Source organism: Puntigrus tetrazona, chromosome 14 (assembly GCF_018831695.1).
Source record: "Puntigrus tetrazona isolate hp1 chromosome 14, ASM1883169v1, whole genome shotgun sequence".
NCBI classification, from domain to species: domain Eukaryota; kingdom Metazoa; phylum Chordata; class Actinopteri; order Cypriniformes; family Cyprinidae; genus Puntigrus; species Puntigrus tetrazona.
The window spans coordinates 13,139,199-13,154,060 of record NC_056712.1 but is presented as its reverse complement, the minus strand read 5'-3'; the positions used below and the strand labels follow the sequence as shown (position 1 = coordinate 13,154,060).

At 38.0% G+C, this 14,862-nt stretch overlaps 1 protein-coding gene across 1 annotated transcript; it reads left to right on the top strand.

Annotated features, from left to right (window-relative positions):
- The first annotated feature begins 376 nt into the window (after positions 1–376).
- tspan17 (tetraspanin 17) lies at positions 377–14,494 on the top strand. The gene is made up of 8 exons (XM_043257785.1): positions 377–846; positions 7,613–7,663; positions 8,767–8,913; positions 9,123–9,293; positions 9,506–9,631; positions 10,438–10,485; positions 11,674–11,790; positions 12,456–14,494. The coding sequence occupies exons 1-8, from the start codon at positions 760–762 to the stop codon at positions 12,519–12,521; spliced, it is 813 nt and encodes a 270-aa protein (XP_043113720.1). The 5' UTR covers positions 377–759; the 3' UTR covers positions 12,522–14,494.
- The last annotated feature ends 368 nt before the right edge of the window (positions 14,495–14,862 follow it).

The window sequence follows — 14,862 nt, the reverse complement described above, 5'->3', positions numbered from 1 at the left end:
CTGGAGATCTGCCTTCCTGCAAAGTTCAGCTCGTACCCTGGTCAAATACGATGAGTCAACTAATTAGTATCTGGATAAGCACTTAATAATTGATAATGGCATTCGTGTTTGATCAGGGCTGGAACTGAACTCTGCAGGAAAGCAGGACCAGGATTGACAATTAGGAAGGAGTTTTGAACTTTTCACTAAAGACGACCCAAATAGCACATCTAAAAAAAACCTTTAAAGGGCAAAAGACATTGTATGCATGTAAAAGACTGTATATTTCACAAAGGCTTGTTGGTGAAATAAATAATCTATTAATGGATACTGGCGCATGCGGGACTTTTATTATGACAGCTCGTTGAGTTGACAGTGAGCTCGTGTCCTCTGATTGCGGTGTCGAGCTTCTCGGTTCTCACTGGATTGTTAGATTGCTGTGGATTGTTTTCCTCGGGACATTCACAACAAGGTTAAAATATCAAACACGTCTCATGACACCAGTCCAAAGCGTTCGGGGTTTATCAGGGGGGGCCCGGAACAATAATTTCCCCACCTATTTAACGCTTCGTGCGTTGTTTATATGTTGAAAAACTGATGAATAGATTCAGCGTTCGTTGATGGTGCATTGTTGTGGTTTGCGATGTATTGCTGGTTCGCAGCCTCTTCGGCTGAACTATAGATGCATGAATCGTTTTCGAGTCGTGTTTTTGCCGATCCGTGTAGTTTTTCGCAGCTGATCGTTGAATCAACACAACAGCGTTAGCTGGCCTGGACAAAATGAGCAGAAAACAGCATCATTTTAAAGGAGCAGAGGTCAGCTGCTGTGTTAAATACTTCTTATTCGGATTCAACATCATATTTTGGGTAAGTTTTGTGGATTTGCTTTTTATTATGTTTCTCAAACTCAAATTAATTGCCCTCATAATTGCCCTTTCTATTGTGTTTCAATCATCTAAAACCTTGACTGCAAAACAAGTTCAGCAGGATAGACGCTTGCTTTATTCATTTCACATCATATAACGTGAATGTGTTTATATGAAATATATAGTGCTGTGTATTTCTTTATTTTGAATGGTAAATTATCTTTCTTATGTGTATGATGTTGGATGTATTCTCCAAATACTCATGCAGGTAAAATAAATAAGTGGCCTGAATTCCTATTATTAACAACAACAATAATAATATACTAAGTAAATAAGTCACCTGTTTCCCATGGGAATGGATTGTGGAAATCTTGGTTTCTCAGTACCTTTCCAGATCTAAAGAATACATCCCATTGAGAGGTGAGGGGAGTGGAGGGTAAATAGGATTATCCAGGTCTCATTAGTTCAGGGAGCTTGGGTCAATTCACAGGTTTAACAGAGATTACCTCACACAATTCGCTTTTTCCATGTCTAGGTTGAAAATTATGTATATATATTTTTTGCCAATTTTTCAGTTTTTCTATCATTTTCCGGTGATTCGGAGGAGAGCTGATTGCATCAGTTCTTGAGAAGTTCATTTATGATTGATTGTAATGCTGAATCATAAAATGCCTGTGTGCTTTCATCTGCTGTCTGTCTTATTGTTTATCTTACATTCAAATAAAAGGGGGATAGGTGGTTGATTTTTATTTTACTGGTTTATTTGTTCTAACCAAACTTATTTCACGAAAATATTATTGATCCTAGTGTTAAGAATACTTTGCTTTCTAAAATGTTAAGTTCACCTAAGTGTGTATGTATGTATGTATGTATGTATGTATGTGTGTGTATATATGTGTGTATACACACACACACACACACACATATATATATTGCGCTCTATATAGCTATTCAAATGCTTATAGAAACCTGGAATATAGCAATTAGCCATTTGGCCATTTTTTTTTTTTTTTTTAACCCTTTTCAGAACAACTTGAGAGTGAGTAAATGATGGAAAAAAACATACTTTTAAGTGATGTATCTGTCTTAAGTGACTCTTAATCCTTAAATATGGGCATTTGTCCATTACATCATCATGAAGAACCGATCATGTTGATCATAATCCCACTATGGTTTTCTTGTAAAAGTGTGATAAATCGTGAGATAAAAGGAGAATCTTGGAGCGGGAAGCTTCCATGAGTCACTTCTGGGGGGAACACTTCGCCTGGGGTGTGATTCTGTTAAGCTTTTTGATGTCATGAATTCCAGTTTTTATTGGATAGTATTGAAAGGGGGTGAAGACCCCTCTGGTTGGTGTGGGGGTAATTGGTGCCCCCTCATGCTTTAATGCCACCCCGTCTGAAATGTTAACCTTGCATAATGATCTGCTGTCCTCTGTTAAAGCTAGCCCTCCTACCGCCATTGTTCCCACGTTATAGAGAGCCTGTTGTGATTCGTTGGAATCTAGACGCCTGTGTTTTCACCAAATCATGGCCAGAATGTCAGTCTATACCCCTGGAAGCTGAAATCAACCCTCTTGTTGCTAAATGAAACACTTGACTCGATCTTTTCAGAAGCAGTTCTCCCAAAGTCAAATCTCATTCTTAACATTCACTTGAAAATGAATGTTTTGTTGTCATTTGCTCACTTTCATACGTGATTCCTTTCCTCTGTGGAACACCACAGAAGATATTTTCAGAAAAGACATTTCGAGGAGTGTTGTTTATACATGCAATGAGCGTCAGTGGTTTTTAACTTTCATTGTATGGACAAGAATGGATATTTGGCTTTGCGAGATTGGTTGACTAAAACAAACACTACATAGTTTTCATTAGTTGAAATGTAAGTGAAATAAAATCAAATATAAATATTATATAAAAAACATCAAGTATGAAATAAAATTTAAGTACTGAAGAGTAAAATTAAAACTTTACAACAAAACCTCAATAAAATTACTTAAAAAGTAAAACGGAAGATATAAATATCAATAAACTACTATACTATAATATTAGTAATACTGTAAATGTAACACTGCAGGTTTGAATTAAAAGAACAAAAATGTAAATAAATACATTGACTTGACTGAAATTGAAAAGTCTTTAAACCGTATTTCTGCATTTTCATAGAAAATTACATCTGGTGTTTTTTATCCATGCCAAAGCCACCACTTTTGTGGGTGGAGGTGAAGGTTAATGTTTTTAATCTCCATATGTTTTTTGGTATGCGGTTGCTAAGGTGTCTGGGTGGTCGCTAAGTTGTTGCTTGCTGCCCTCTGCAGACATTACTGAATTCCTTCATTCACTGCAAATCTAATCGGTTTTTGCCAGTTGTATTCTCTACAGGGAGAGAAATGTAGGCCTACATTGTACAACATAGCCTTCTTCAGAAAAATGATTGGATGTATCTTTTAATGTCCATAGCTTCAACCAAGTTCTATTATGTTATGAGCACTAGCATCAATAATTAATCGTCCGATCTCCATACTACTCCTTGTCATCTTATTGTCCCCTTGTCATTTCTGAAAGCCTTTTATTGTCTCTCGACTCGTTTTGTCTTAGCAGACTGTTTGACCCCAGTGCGTCCATGCTGTCTAATGCCTGTCTGATTGGTTTAAAGTGGAGACAGTCTGATCGGCCAGAAACCTACCTGATCCCTACAGAGCACTCACTTTGCCAGCCTCAGACCGGGCCGAGTTGATGGCCTGTAATTACAGACGCCTCACTCTGTAATCGCAGTCTGATATCTACCCGGGAGGCTTTTGAAGGGACATCTTAACGTTCCCACCGCCAGACCTCCCCCCTTTCCATCCCAGCAGCCTTTAATTCCTCCTTTCCAAATTCTCCTCCTCCTTTCCATTTGGGAGCCTCGCAACCCCTTGTCTTCTATTCAAATGAAGACGTTTAGGGGTGAACAAATGGCATGCGTGCTGTTCCCACAGCGTCCGAGGGGCCCGAGTGTGTGTCTCGGCGAACCCCTTTCAGCCTCTCAATATGGAGCTGATGAGGCCGGGCGGCTATTGTCACACACACTGCCCCTGATGCCACAAAAGCATTGACCGCTGTGTTTGTTTGCACACTTAATGTGCGTGGCTTGTGTGTCTTTGTGCAGAAAGCAGCGCGCTTTTGAGTTTGTTGCGTGTGTTTGTGTCCTTGCTTGAGCTCGTGCGGAGCTCATGTGTTTTTGTATGTTTTTCCTCTTCATATCCTCCAGGTTCATACGGCAGATGGGAACCACATGTCCGTTCCCCCTTCTTCCTCTGTTGCTCTGCAAGGGAGTTTATTTCCATGCCATTTCCCAGCAGGCCCTACTCTCACTCGCACACATTGACTCATTCTTGCTAAAATACAAATGAATCAAGCCAGAGTCACTCTCGCTGTTCCATCAGTTATTGAAAATGAGTCTGACGTGCTGATATTGAGCCACTGCTGACATTCAGAAATTATGTGGTAATAACAAACTGCTATTGTTCATCGTTTTGTATTTTCTGTTGTTTTAAAATGGACTAAATCTGGCGTCAAGTGAAATTTGTGTCCTCGGTGAGGTCTAGAAATCACGTTCCATTCTTTTTGGAAATGATGAACTCAATATTTCCACAATTTAGGCCAGAGGAATATATTTTCTAATAACTTGGAACCAAAAACAGGCTTAAGTGTTAAACCTAAAACAAAACGTTTGAGGACAACACTAGGTTTCTGCAGTTTTGTTAAGAAAGTCTAAATGGTTTTTCTGTGCATTTTTTTTGGTGTGTTTCTGTGCGGGATCTAGGTGCACCCAAAAATGAAAGCCCTCATGTGGATACAGACCTATATGTTGTGTGACATTATTGCCCATCCAGTGAAAGTTGTTTTGGACCTATTGGTAAAATACGCAAAAACAGTTTATCAAAATATCTTCTTCTGTGTTCCACAGATTCAAGAAAGTTGGACATGATTGTTTAGTAGTTTTTTTTTTTAATCATCCACCAGGTGAAAATCATATCAAATCAAATATTCAAACAAAGTCAGATAGTTTTAAAAAGTTAGTGCACATGGTCATAATAAAATGAAAGAATTGGTCAAAACAATGCGGCGAAAGATACGCTTTAATAATTTACATTACATTTTAATATGTGCTTTTGTCATTTTTATTAAGTATTTAATAATTCTATTGAGATTTAAATTGTTTTTCTTCTCAATCTGAGTCATTTTATTTATTTTACCGCCATTTTTTAAATCCGATTTCTGAAAGTAAATATTTCTTATGTAATTAATTTTATCACAGCAGTTAACATAAACAGTTTTAAATAGTTTTAGTTTTTGAGAAGAGAAATATAACAGCACTGGGTATCGTGCATGTACGTTAATATAATAATTTACATTGACGCTTGCCTTAGCAATAAATCCAGAAATACTACTATGTACTGAGTCAGACTTTCTAAAAGTATACGTTTCCATGGCAATGCAGTAATTCTTTAATCAAATAAAGATAAAGATGTCAGAGGATGGCTCAAGGAGAAGAAAAGCAAAAGCAGTTCTTATGGATGTAACAGCTGGTGGAAAAAGTGGTTCTGTTCGCTGTCACAGTGCTGAGGATTTAAGCCAAGAGTTTATTTGGCTGCTGTTCGTGATATTACAGAGATACTGTAAGTCTAATCATCCACTGTTTGAGATAGCAGCTGTCCTTTCATTGGCCGGAATAACTAAATAAGCTGTTTAAGTGCTCTTTGATGCTTGAATGTGTCTAATCCCGATGTCCACGTGGGCGACGCATCGCTGGCCTCCCCAGATCAGGGCCGAGAAGGCTGGAGGAGACGGGCTGATGTCTTCATGATAGGGATGAGTGGGAGTCGGTGGTACGTATTGACAGAGAAAGCGTGTGCAGTGGATGACTGGCTCTCAGATCTGTCCCAGCCATCCATTGGATTAGCCGAGACCACGGGGAAATGGGATTATGGGATTTGTGGCTGCTGATACTCGACCTCTGACTCTCAGCATCCCGCTGTCACGTTTCCCTTCACGCTGGTGTTGCTGTAACCTGCAGTCAAACACGCGCCGCTGAGAGCCCAGCTGGAGTTTGACAGGGAATCTGTAGTTTTGATAACACATCAGAGCAAGAAGGTCAGGCAGTAAATCAGACTCGCTGAGAAACATCTTTTATTGCATGGTTTAGTCCAAGGAAAATTGGATTCTAGTTGGTGCCCGGGCCTAGTGGTCGGTGCAAGTGCTTAATGTGCTGCTGTGGTTCCAATTCTCATCCCATTCTCCTCTTTCTATCGCTTTCTCTCTCTCTCACACTATCTCTCAAGTAATTTCCTGTAACCCCCTCTTCTTTTTCTGTCTAATAAGAGGGGCGTATGTTTTTTCAAAAAGTAGACCAAACGAAATGTGTGAATCACATTCTAGGTTCTAAACTTATTCATGGAGAATTGTCCTCTGTTCTGTAGGTTTCCAATATCGGTCACGTGTGTTAAAATAAATCATTAGGAGAGACGTGCTATAAGGGTTGACTGGAATAATCAATGACATTGATGTGAAGTCTGGTGGGATGTGTTTTGACAATGCATGCAAAGGCATGTTGTATGAAATACTGTACGATTTAGGTAGAGGTCTAAATTCCTGTGGGACTTTACGACTAAGTGTAAAAGTTGTGGAAGAGAGCAGGAAGACATATTTAACTTGTTGTTAGTTAGAGCAGTCAGAAATGGGACAAAATAAATATTTTGTCAGCAATGAATAGATGATATTTTGCTGATTTAAAAAGGGTTTTGTTCTGTATCATGAGCGGTTTAGCCCTTTTTTTTTTTACTTTATACAGTGGCAGCTGAGATTTTCAGAAAATGTAAGCATATTGGAGACGTTGCCGCAGCTCCTCTGGATTTAGTCTGTCTCAGTTTGTTGTTTCTTCATGTCATTCCAGACAGACTCCTTGTGCAAACAAAAATCTCACTGGATTATTACGATTAATGGCAAAATGAACGTTTGGAAATATAAACTGATATTTTCTACCGACACACTACAAAAAAAAAAAAACATATTTAGCTGGTAAAAATACTAGTGTCCTAATATTTTTTTTTTCCACCATTGTAGCCTACGTTTGTTTTATTCACAGCAGAGACAGAAATTAACTTTCCTTTGAGGGACAATTTAATAATTATTTAAAAAATGCCCGATTCCATTACAGTTACAAAGAGTGTTATTGAATTGTTCACTCATTCAATCAGTAATGAAACCCTTCTCTCTGTTTCTCGTTGAGGGTTTCTGCCTTTCAATTTTGTTTGCAAAATGTTTTGATGAGTTATGTCAGTTGATATTGTTTATTTATTTAGTTTTAATTATTATTATTATTATGATTTTTTTTTATTTTTTTTTTAAGAAAGTTATTGTAGTTTTGTAACAATGTCACTTAGAGTTTGACTTGGATAATGTTGGATACACAAAACAGTAAAAAAAACGAATTCCTGTAAGCTGTAGCAAATGTGATTTCTCTCTTTCAGGTAAAAAAAATGTCTTGGCTCTCGCTCAGGAAACCTTATGCCGAATATGGCAGTGCATGCAGGGAAATCTCTGCTTTCCGGATCTTTGATTGAATCTCTGCCAAGACTTTTTCTTTTCTTTTCAGATGGGTCGCCCTCAGATAAAGAGAGCAGTGCTATCTGCACACAGCGGTAACCTTCTGCCATTGTGGAGCAGGAATGAATTGCATAAGTGCTGTAAATGTGATAAATTCTGTTGTGTGCTTGTGTGTTGCAGTTGCTTGGAGCTGCATTCCTGGGTATTGGACTTTGGGCCTGGGCAGAAAAGGCAAGTTGGAAAACCAAATACAGAGTAACACAAGGATCTGTGACATGCCTCAAAATCCTAATATTATTATCCACGTAGTTGCCTGAGCAACATAATCATAGACATAAACAGCAGACAATGACGCTCTTTAACAGCTCAAACTACCTACAGATACCACGCTGTCTCATTCAGTCATTCAGCGCCCAAATTAATATTTAGCATTTTTTTTTCCTTTTGGACTTCATGTTTTATTTCGTGAAATGTTCTGAGGTGCTCTTTTTGCTGAGAGCTCTTCTGCGAATCCCCCATGTTGCTTTTTTCTCTTTTGATGTCTGTAGTCTCCCTTTTAATACCCTTAAACCATGACATTTGAGAGCATATGGGTGGCATCTTTTATTTATTTCCATGGCAGTTTAATGTCTCTGTTATTTTGTAACGGCACCGGCACAGCTCAAAAAGGCTTTGTATTTATTGTGACTATTCTCTTTTTCATTTGTCGTCCCTCTCTGAAAAGGTCAACCATGCTGTTATGTATTCATGCATGGAAGGTGAATGTAATTTCTCCACACTAATGTGAAGCGACTTAATGAATGAAGTCAATTGGCTGATTAATAACCTGGAAATTGCTCCATTTCAGTCGTTGATTGTTCTGCTAAAAGACACGTGTAGGCCATATGGCACTTTGTATTAATGTCAGCCGATTAAGGAATATCTCGGTAGCATGATGTTAATAATTAATAAAGTAGTTCCGTTTTAATTTGCAAAATGTTAATCACAGCAATAAAGCGATAAGAGTCGAACTAAGGCTGTTGAATTTGATTGGTGGAATTTGTGTTTATTTTAAGCGAGCCTTCTTTTCTTACACCATCATAACAAACCGGGCAAAAAACACACAAAAAAGGAAACATTGTTTATATTCGCTGTCAGCATGGTCAGAAACCTGCTGTTGGTTCTGGGGTTGAACTGAGATTCCACCCTGATGTGGAAATCCAAACGTGGAAGGCATGAATCACTGCAAACAGTTGCCCAAACACCGTCAGTTGTGGCGGCCTAGCAGGTGGTGTAGGATTTTAAGGTCAGGATGTGAACTTACAACAACTCTGTCTGATGTGTCTGGCCCACAGGGAGTGCTGTCAAACATTTCCTCCATCACAGATCTGGGCGGCTTCGACCCTGTCTGGCTCTTCATTGTCGTAGGAGGGGTGATGTTCATCCTTGGATTTGCCGGATGCATCGGCGCGCTCCGGGAGAACACATTCCTGCTCAAATTTGTGAGTTGCACCCTTACGTCCGGCCCATTTTTCTGCAACCTGTTTTCTTCTCTTCAATCATTTCAAGGTTTATTTGTTTCCAGAAACGATTGCGCAAATGAAATGAATTGGCTAATAATATATAAATATATACACCCAGAAAGAATCGAAATGCCTCCTGGAGGGAATGATTTTTACTGAAGAATTATTAATTGTTTTTTCTCTTCTAGTTTTCAGTGTTTTTGGGCCTCATCTTTTTCCTGGAGCTCACAGCTGGCATTTTAGCCTTTGTGTTTAAAGATTGGATCAAAGACCAGCTGAACTTCTTCATCAACAACAATGTTAAAGCGTATCGGGATGATATTGACCTCCAGAACCTCATTGACTTTGCTCAAGAATATGTGAGTCAGCACCTCTCGTTTTCTGCTGCGCTGTGGGTGTACTCTGAATAGGATTGATATAATTGTGCACTTGAAAATATGAGACATTTGCTTGGTCATTAAGCTTTCTTTATACGAAAAACTTTACCGTAAATTACAGCTGTGTGATGACGTAAAGATGAGGGTGATGATGATGATATTAAAGTCACCTCTGGTGTTATGTATCACATCAGTGGTCGTGTTGTGGTGCTCACGGGCCGAATGACTGGAACCTGAACATCTATTTTAACTGCACCGACTCCAACCCCAGCCGGGAAAGGTGTGGCGTTCCCTTCTCCTGTTGCGTTAAAGACCCTGCTGTGAGTTCCAGAACCCATCATTTCATCTGTTTACCACGTGCACTTCCCTGCTTTTGTTTCACAGTGTTAAGTGTCATGCCTCACGATCTGTGCTGCACACTTTGAGCTTCTAAAGTTTGTTCATAGATCTCATTGAAAAGGGTATGCTGGCCTGTTTTATGGGAATAACGGGATGTAGCTTAGTATTTTTACTCAGTGGTACAACACATGTGAGATGTGCATTTTTAGTGTAACTAAGGGATACTATTGCTAAGGTAACTGGTGTCATGAGTGTTCCCTCACTTTCTCTCATGTATATGTGTAAAATATATATATATATGTATGTGTGTGTGTGTGTGTTTGTATACACACACAAACACACACAACATTTGAAGTATATCAAAAACTATCATCAAGCTTTCAACCAAATTATGTTCTTGTCTGGGGATAACTTTTTTTTTTTTAATCCACTTCAAATATACTATATATATATATATATATATATATATATATATATATATATATATATATATATATATATATATATATATATATATATATAATATATATTTTTTAAAATAATTTTATTACATTTTATTATATTGTGCTATATTGTTAAAAAAATGATATGCCCTTTTCTATTTAATTTTATTACATTTCCTGAAAATTGTACAAAAACTCACAAAGAAATACCACATTCAAAACATGCCAAATTAAAAGTAAATTATGAAGACTAAAATATTATTTCCTTGTAGAAACAACTTTTTTAATTTTACAGTGTATAGAAGTGTTATGAAATAAATGTCCTTTTGTTTGTCTCTCTCTAGGAGGATGTCCTGAATACACAATGTGGCTATGATGTGCGGCTTCAAGGGGTGAGCGTGTTATTACAAGTTAGAAATGTTTCAGTTGTGCATTGTATATTCAGAATTATGAAAAAAAAAAAACCTTTATATTGTACTGTATAAGCTGTGTTGTGTCTGACCTCCCTGTGAAAGGATCACCGAAGGGTTAAGCGAATGAGAGATTCTGAGAGCATTTGAGTTCTTCTTGTTCGCCTCCTTAATAACAGTTTAAGCCTTTAAAAGTGATAATTAGCTTCTAGTTTTAGCCACGGGAAATTGTGGAGCTCTGTAATTGGGAAGTCAGCGGCTTATGCCAGCCCCAGTGCCTCTCAGTATGGGTGGAGTAACGCTGCACCCACGGTTCACCACGGTCTCTCCATGGCAAAGAGTACTTATTCTGTATCCATGGATACTCTTTCTCTCACAATCCACCGTTGGAGAGACTCGCTACGGTTTATAGTCTTTTTTTTAATTGATTTGTAATTTTGAACAACAAGAATCGAAATTACAAAAAAACTAATGTTTGCTTAAAGAACCATACTTTTGAATATTCCGCAGTTCTTTGTTCAACATCTGGAGGAAGGCTTTGAGGAGAACAAGAAAAAGAGAAGCTGTTAACAAAGATCTGCGATGAATGAGTTCAAGCAGTTAACCGTCATACAGATTTTCATTGGCTTTCTCTGACTTCCTACCGGTTTGGCGATACGTTTCTAAAGTCTTTTGTGTCGTCTTCCCTGGTGGGGGACAAAAGATTCTTTGGAAGAACATGTTTGCATGGTTCACAAAAGCTGAATTGTGTGGCTTTCTCTTTCTTCACCTTCAAATGTCACTGACGGCTCCAAATTACACCTTTTCATCTCCCTTCCTTCCTAGAATTCGATAGACAGTAGTTAAGACATTCCTGTATGGCTGTGTAATATAAACTGGATCTTCCCTGTGTTAGCTTATATGTGGTGAGATGTGTGACATTTCATCTGCTTAGCGTGGGAGGGAGCTTCCAGTTTACCAGAGAGGATATTTGTTCTCAAATAGGTTATTGCACCGGTCCACCCAGGTGAAGGCCTAATTGTTTATCCTGGTCTTGAGTAAAGATTAAAGGTCAACTCGGATGAGCGAACACTGATACGCTACATGGCGTATCAATGAATATTCTGTTTCTTATTTAGATCTGACATTTTCCGTTAAGTGCCGTTCTATTGTGTATAATCTTTTTAATAGGAGTTGGATCAGCAGAAGTACATTTATACGAAGGGCTGCGTGGGGCAGTTCGAAAAGTGGCTTCAGGACAATCTGATCGTTGTTGCCGGGATTTTTGTCGGGATTGCATTATTACAGGTAAAGAGAAAGCTAATCGAAATGCTTTAAAGATGTAGTAAAAAACTGAACAGATTTGCTTGAATGAAGACCGAGTGCTAAAATGGTCTCGCATGAATGAATGTTATGCTGCCACCTTCTGGTTAAACTTTAAAATTCAGTTTTAAGTTCCTGCATAATGTATGGCTTGGCTGGGTATATCTTCACATTTCCAGCTCATAATTTACCTCCCTTCACTTACATTTCTCCTCAGTGTTATTATCACTATAATAATTAAATTCTGTTTGTTTTTGATTTAATAATACATTTAATCTATGCAGAATTTCTCATTCTGTACAACAAATATACCACAATGCATACTTAAAAATACATGATAACAGTTAAATAGTGTGTCACTTTTTGTCGAAGATTCAATGACATTGCAAAGGCTTGCAGTTGAGGAAGGGGAAGAAAAATAAACTTTATCCAGTCAAGTTAAATGTTCTAAAAAAAAAAATAATTTTTTCTTTATCATTATTATTATATGGTGTGGCTTAGCAGATAAACACACCAATTTAAAATACAACTGTAGGTTATAGGCATATTTCCACTTGTCAGGTAGCCGAGCCAAATGTGAGAGTCTTTGACTTGTATGTTGTATTTTTTTTTTTCTCCTCTATGATGCCTTCCTTTAAAATATGTTTCAGATTTTTGGGATATGTCTGGCTCAGAACCTGGTGAGCGACATCAGAGCAGTCAAAGCAAACTGGTGACCCTCTGCAGAGGACAAATCAGCACTGTTTACACACCATTGAGCTGGGAAATACCGCCCTTTCACCCTATGGATGTCGTATGTTGGCTGACTTTACAAAATGGACTGTCCATCTCTCTCTCTCTCTCTCTCTCTCTCTCTCTTTTTGGTGGATCCTTATCTGAAAACAAGCTCTTATGGAGACCGTCCTGAAGGAGCTTAATGTGAGATGTCACACTGAGATCAAGCTATCTGTGATCTCGCAGCTGCCTGTTGATCGAACGCTATTTTAGTTTGCCCTTATTAAAACGTTCACCAGACTCTCCTCCGTGCTGGCGAATAATGTCAAGTGGAGGGTGTTTTCATTAACCTGTGGATGACTTTCTTTTAGAGAAACACACAAATCAACCACTGGGACTTTAAACAGAGGAGCCATGAACTAAACAAAGCCTTACAGCAGTGCGTTTCACTATACACTTATGTGGGTTCAGCTTTTTACACAGCATTCTGTCTGTCAGCCATTGGAGCCGATGGACAGTTGGACTCTCTTACCTCTGATTGGCTCTCTGTTGCACAGGGCAGCCAATCAGAACGACGTACTTGATAATTACACGTAATGCATTTATTTTTGTGAGGTCTACCACTACTGTTGGGGAGGTGGATAAATACGGTCTGTTATTTGTCTGTATAGCTATGTTTTATGCATTCTCTCTCGTTTTTTTTTTTTTTTTTTTTTTTTTTTGGTTGTCTCTGTGAGTATAAATCGGCTTTCCCAGACTTGCTTAGGAATCTTTGTTTTCGCTGCTTTGCTTGATAGTGATATGCTATAGTGACACTAATAATGTATTATTATAAATATGATGCTGCTTTAACTCATAGAAACTATACATCGCTATACTAACCAACTGAAGTTTTTATAGAAATCATTACATTCCCTCTGGGAAACACACTTCGGATCACGCAGAGTGCTTTGCGCATGAATCTGACGCGAGCGCACATGAAGCGGACTGATTGAATTAGCCGTGCGTATGATCACATGCCTTATTGAGCCCTATAGAGATGGTAGCAGAAGCCGACGACAGACACAGCACAAGGCTTTTTTTTTTTACTGTTCAGTCTCTCTTGCTCGCGCCATATGCATGCAATCATCTATTAAAATAATGCATGGCAACGCAGACCTCTTTAAACACATGCACAGGCATGTGTCCATCCCATTATGAATACCATACCAGTGCGTTTTCACCTAACTGTGTTAATACCCTTGTGTTGAGAAAGAGTCACGACCTTAACGCTGATAATGTGCAAAGTAAGATAAATGATGTACTGCCGACTGCGTGTGTAGAACGTGCTCTGACGGTTTTAGGAGTGGAGTGTCAGCCAGACTGATCTGATTCATCTGTTTAAAAAGCTTCGCTCTCGTTTCAAAGGTCTATATAACCTGTGCTATCAGAGCGCTTAGTGAAATGTGAGGTTTCTCTTCTGTGGTCTTTTTTTCAGAGATTTCAATATATTGTGTACATAGGAGGCAAATCTTTTATGCCGATACAAGATTACATGCTAAAGATGATATTTTGCCCCCTTTTGAGATTTAGGGAAAGCTATCAAGAACATATCCAAGTTGCATTTCGTTATCGTACATAAGACTAAATGGAAAAATATTGTTTGCTTAAAGAAAATGAAGCACATTACTGCCAAAATCTTATATAGATATATTTATACATGTAATGATATTTTGTTGCACTGCTTTTTATTACATTTAGGACATCTTTGTTACCGTAATACAAAGTACTGTAACAGGAAATAAATGAATCAGGATAAAGATGAAAATATTGTCCCGATGCAAAAAAAATCCTAATGGTCTTAAAAATACTTACTTTTCTTTAAGCAAACTAACACGTTATGGGGTGAACTACAACCTGGATATGTTTTTGTCAGATTCGCTCAAATTATTTTTTCTTTTTTATGCAATGGCCTTTTCTGTCTTTTTTTTTTTTTTTTTTTTTTTTTTTTAAACAAAGAACTCTAACATTCCCTTTTGAGGGAGCCTCTTGCATATCATGAATGTAAAGATCATCTCTTACTAATGTTATGTCATATATAACTTACCCTTTGAAGTGCAATGCACAAACGTGAATAAAATTAATGTTTGTCTGACTGTAGGCACACAACAGAAAAACATGACAAATCTGTGTTCGTGTATAGTGAATTAGACATTCCTTATGCATGCATTGGCAAAAAAAAAAATGTATGAAGTGCATTTTGCATTTCAGCAAGTTTATCTGTGCTGGTTCATCAGAAACAGTTTGGATGATTGGTATTAAAACCATTGAGCCTTTTCTCTGTACCAGCTGTGGTAGTTTCTA